This window comes from Lathyrus oleraceus, chromosome 3 (genome assembly GCF_024323335.1).
Source record: "Lathyrus oleraceus cultivar Zhongwan6 chromosome 3, CAAS_Psat_ZW6_1.0, whole genome shotgun sequence".
NCBI classification, from domain to species: Eukaryota; Viridiplantae; Streptophyta; class Magnoliopsida; order Fabales; family Fabaceae; genus Lathyrus; species Lathyrus oleraceus.
In genome coordinates, this window is record NC_066581.1 from 261,706,845 (window position 1) to 261,711,951 (window position 5,107).

At 28.7% G+C, this 5,107-nt stretch overlaps 1 protein-coding gene across 1 annotated transcript; it reads right to left on the bottom strand.

Moving 5' to 3' along the window:
• Positions 1 to 1,851: 1,851 nt before the first annotated feature.
• Positions 1,852 to 2,914, bottom strand: LOC127126803 (heavy metal-associated isoprenylated plant protein 21). The gene is made up of 3 exons (XM_051055801.1): positions 2,756 to 2,914; positions 2,554 to 2,629; positions 1,852 to 2,241 (listed from the first exon to the last, which is right to left on the bottom strand). The coding sequence occupies exons 1-3, from the start codon at positions 2,828 to 2,830 to the stop codon at positions 1,949 to 1,951; spliced, it is 444 nt and encodes a 147-aa protein (XP_050911758.1). The 5' UTR covers positions 2,831 to 2,914; the 3' UTR covers positions 1,852 to 1,948.
• Between the last annotated feature and the right edge of the window lie 2,193 nt (positions 2,915 to 5,107).

Sequence of the window (5,107 nt, forward strand, 5' to 3'; positions counted from 1 at the left end):
TACTTTGATATATTTTAACTTTTAATTCCTCCATTTTAAAAATCAACTTTTTGATCACTGAATTTTACATCACTTAGGATTTGATTAGTCTCCCTCCAATTTTGGATACGTGGCAATGATGATTGAGATAAAAAAATATTTTTAATTATGCGACATTGATGACTGAATTATTTTATTATTTAATATTTTTTTTTATTGAATAATTATTTTATTAATAATTTTAATTATGTTTTTTTAGAAGTTAATTAGTATAAATTTCAAAATATATGATTTCGGGCTTAGATTAGGGCTCAATCCATACAACTTCTATCAGCCCAAATGTGTATGTCAAGTCTAATTTGAATAAGTTATATAAACACTAAATGAAACTCTAATAAAAACGATGTTGAACTCCTATTCATTAGAAGAACACAAATAAAGAACGGCTCATGTTCATTTTAGAATTTCACAAGGAAATATACCTCTATTTTAGATAGTATTTTTGCCCAGAAAATAGAGGATAGGTGTTTGTTCTAGTGCAATGTTTTAGGTTGTGTTTATGTTCCTGATTTAAGCATGTTGTGATTGGGTGGGATAGCCTAGATAAAATCATGTTGTGAAGATCAAAATGATGAGCTCAACAATATTATCTCCACTAGATTGACTTGGATGATCACAACATCAAACTCTGTCATAGAATATGGTTCAGATTATATGCATGAGGATTTATTTTTAGATATATGGTACAATTATTTTCATGTGAGCAGTTAGCCAGGTCACATATCTTTGTTCATATCACTAAAAATGGTTGGCGTGATTTGTTAAGAATTTGCTTAGCAAAGCTTTTAATACAATGAATTTTCATTGGAGTGATAATCACATCATTTGTTTATTTCATTTATCCATAAATTACTTTCCATTATGATACTTTCCAAGTCATTCTTTTTCCACTCGGCATCATTTCATAACCGTAGTCCCAACATTTGAGCATGTCTATTTTCTTGATTTTTTTCTCAATCTCTTGATGTATGTATTGGGTCAAAATTGTATGAGTAGCAGAAGTTATATACATTTCTTTTTACTAAAAGGTTGCAATCTTTTTCATCTTCTTTGTGTGTGCATGAGAGAAAAAGACCATGTTTGTTGTTATTGGAATAATAACTTTAGTTTAGAATTCATGCTTTAGACTTTGAATTGAGAAGTTACTATGTAAAATATGGACCATGAATGTTAGGCCCAATTATCCCTTTAAAATTTTTGATTAAATGATTTTAAAAATATAATTAATTAATTGATTAATTTAAAATATAATTATAATTATAATTAATTAAATAATAAAACACCACATAATTAAAAATAATTTTTTTATCTTAAATGATATAAAGTTTAGGATAAAAAATTGATTTTTAAAATAGAGGGATTAAAAATTAAAAAATATCAAAATAAGGGATCAACATTCTCCTTTACTCTTTGTAGTTTAAACTCTCATTAAATTCAACACCAATATGATTAAAATTCTTTCCTATCTCTCCTACCAAAACAAAATTGAATAAAACTGAATAAAGAAAAGACGTGTTCTACATATATTGGCTTTATGCAGGACTTAGGAGTAAAAGTGGTCCTTTTAAATTACGTTATTCGATTTGGCTTTTGTATGCAACTAGAATCCAATTCCTCTCCAAACCCTTTTAAAATTCATTTTTTTTCTTTCCTTTTTCCATTTACTTTATAAAGTTTGATTCTGATCCAGCGTTTTTCATTTTCCACGAAGGTTCAATAATTGACCTAGCATCAAATCTCAAGAAAAAAAAGTTACTTAATGATTAATTCATCTACAACAAAATACAACAAAAAAGTCAAATTCTTAGTAAATTTAAAAGAAAAAAAATAAAATTATTCTTTAATTTATAAATCTGTCTATCTATCTGCCTCTTATTTTTCGCAGTTGATACATATATTTTTTTTTAGGTTACATGATGGAGCATGCATTAACATTGTCTTCACTAAAATAGGACATGAGTTTCTCTTCTGTATCCATAGATGCTGGAAATGTTTGTGCATTTTTTACATATCCTGCTGGTGCTCTTTTATCATAAATTCCTGAGAGATGAGGAAAGGTTACCACATGTTGTGGAACATAAGGCCAAAATTCAGCTCTCTTTTTTCCAGTTCTTTTTATCCTCTTCAACACTTTGTTTGGATCAACAAAACCATTCACTGTCACTTTGCTTTGCTTTCTGTTTATCTCCACTGATTTCACACCTGCATGATCACATGCATTTCATGATTAATCTTATTGTAAAAAATATTTAAAAAGATAAATGAAATCCATTTTAATTTTAAACTATACACTATACACTAACCCGCTCTGAGGTCTATTAAAGTGACATCGATATCCTCTAATTTTTAATGATAATCAAAAATACATTTATCTACAGTTTTTTGTCTGTGACGGTAAAGTTCAGTTGGTATATATAAACTTAGAGCAGGTTAGTGCATACTTTAAAACTGTATTACTATCATAGCTAGGTCAAATAATAAGCTTTGGAGAAGTATAGTTATGGAACTTGAAACCTTTCATTGTAGCCACTGCATTTCTGACTCTTCTTTCACATCCATCACAATCCATTTTCACTTTGATCTCAACTGTCTAGAGAAAAAAAACAAAGATCACGGTGAATTCGTTGAAACCTAAACATGAACAGATAAACCCTAAACCTTAAACCCTAATATTTAAGAAAAATGGTTATTTGGCTTTTAAAAAATGAGAGTATACCTGCATTGGTTTGCGTTTGGTTTTTGTGTTTGGTGAAGTGCAAAAGTTTGAGATCAAGAAATAAAGTGCACCCATATTGTTCTTCTATACAAACTTTCTAAAAAGCTATATAGCTAGCAAAGAGAAATAGAAGAGTGACATAGAATAAAAGATAGAGGATGGTGTTTATATAGGAAACTCAAAAGATTCAAAAGCAGTGTATAGAAAATTAAGTTAATATAATAATAATGAAGAGAAATAATTGAAGTTGACATATTATATGCCCTATAAGGTTAATTAGTGGTGAAGGAAAACGAAAGATGGGTAACACTACTTTATGATTGGATCTTGTGGTGCTGTGATTTTATTGGAAAATATATATGTTTCAAATCTGATGAATTAATTGGTTATAAAAAAAGTGATTTTGTTTGCTGTCACATGATGAATCAATTATGTGGGTAGCAATGGTATGCTTTTGATTTCTTTCCAACATTTTTGACTGTTAAAATAGATTCTAAATTGATTGTTTGAAAATATTAATTTGATTCAATGTCTAAATTTGCAAAATTACATAATTTTTTATTTTTGATGCATTTAGAGAGAATAATTGACTCACCAAAAGTGTAAAATTGCTATATCTTTGGAACCTTTATAAAGATAGAAAAAAGAAGAAAAAAATGCAATACGGAACCACCGCCCCTAAAGGGATCAAAATTCTTTTTTTGGGGGGTGCTTTTTTCTTTTATGCTATTTTGGCATTTAGATATTTATTTATTTCGGGTTTTGTATTTTTATTAGTTCTTTTTCTTTATTATTCATATAAACAATCATTTTCTCTTTGAGAATTAGAGGGAAAATGAGGATTTCAAAAAAAGATTTATATATATATATATATATATATATATATATATATATATATATATCACTCAAACTTCTATTTATCTAAAAAAATTTATTTTTTTTATTCAATCCTTCTTTTTTTTCTTTTCAAAATCTTCCTTTCACTTCCTCTTAAATTTATGATCGGTTAAGTTGTAAAAAAATTTAGTGGGTCCTATTTTACCGTAAATTAATCATGAAATATGTGTATGAAAATTCTTTTTGCTATAATTTATTCATGAAAAAGTGTGGTATCCTATGAGGTAGGTCGTCTTGCACACCTTCAAAGACGGTCATGCCTTAGTGTATGAAGTAGTTTTTAATTTTTGTTAAACATGAATTTTATTGAGTTTAAACTAGTTTTGATTTCTTCGAACTTAATTAATAAAGAGAGAGAGTCGTCTAAGTTGTGATCTTGTGAGGGCTTTAAGGTGGCGAAACATGTTTTTGACTTGTTGGGTTGGGCTGGTTTATGCAATATGTTGGCCTGCATGTATAAAATAAACTTAATTATAGTTTTGGTCCCCATGTTTTTCTTGATTCACAAAATCAGCCCCTTTATTTAAAAATCAAACAATTCTAGTAACCCTTTCACATTTTTACACCTAAAATTAACTATTTGGCCATTTAAATGATGTGTCACATGTGAAACTTAACAAACAATTATATAGAAATATTTTGTGAAACTTTATAGATAAAAAATATAATTTAAAAATTGACACTTCATCGATTCGTAGTGAAAAAAGTGAGATGAGACCAAAACTGTTTATATTTTAAATAAGGGAACTAATTTTGTGAATCGGATAAAATAGGAGGGACAAAAGCTATAATTTAGCGTATAAATATAATTGATATTACATGATATTATAACACGCTTACTTGTTGAAGCAAAGATAATATATTCTTTAGAATTATGGAAATATTAGACTAGTTGTTTCTTTGCCTCATCACATGTTTCAACATTTGGGGTCATAATGTGACAAATGTCAAACAAGTGTATTTCAGTGTGATGACAAATGAAATATAGTCTATTTACTTATAAGATGACAATCCTATTACCACTCATCATGGACCCTAGAGGTAGGGCCTACACTTTGTTCTACACAGATCAGAATTAGTGTGCAAAGTTCATTATTATTGTTAGGCTTAAGTAATTCGAATGAATCATATTTACAACTTTTGTTAAGAATAATAACTCAAGTGTGAGTTGGAGTCTCATATTGGTTATAAATGTGGAGACTTGAGCATTTATAAGATGGAGAATCCACAAACCTATCACCTTGAGATTTTAGGTGAGTATGTGGTGTGTCTCTCACAAAGGTGTTGCTTTAAAAAAGGAAGAAGTCACACAATGTTCAATGCTCTCTAGTGAAAAACTACCCCAACATATGGTATCATGAGCCTTTGGTTTGAATAAAGGGACTGACTTACTTGTATTTAAATGCCCAGGAAGAAGTGTCACGTTGAAATCGAAATGTCCAGGAAGAGGTGTAT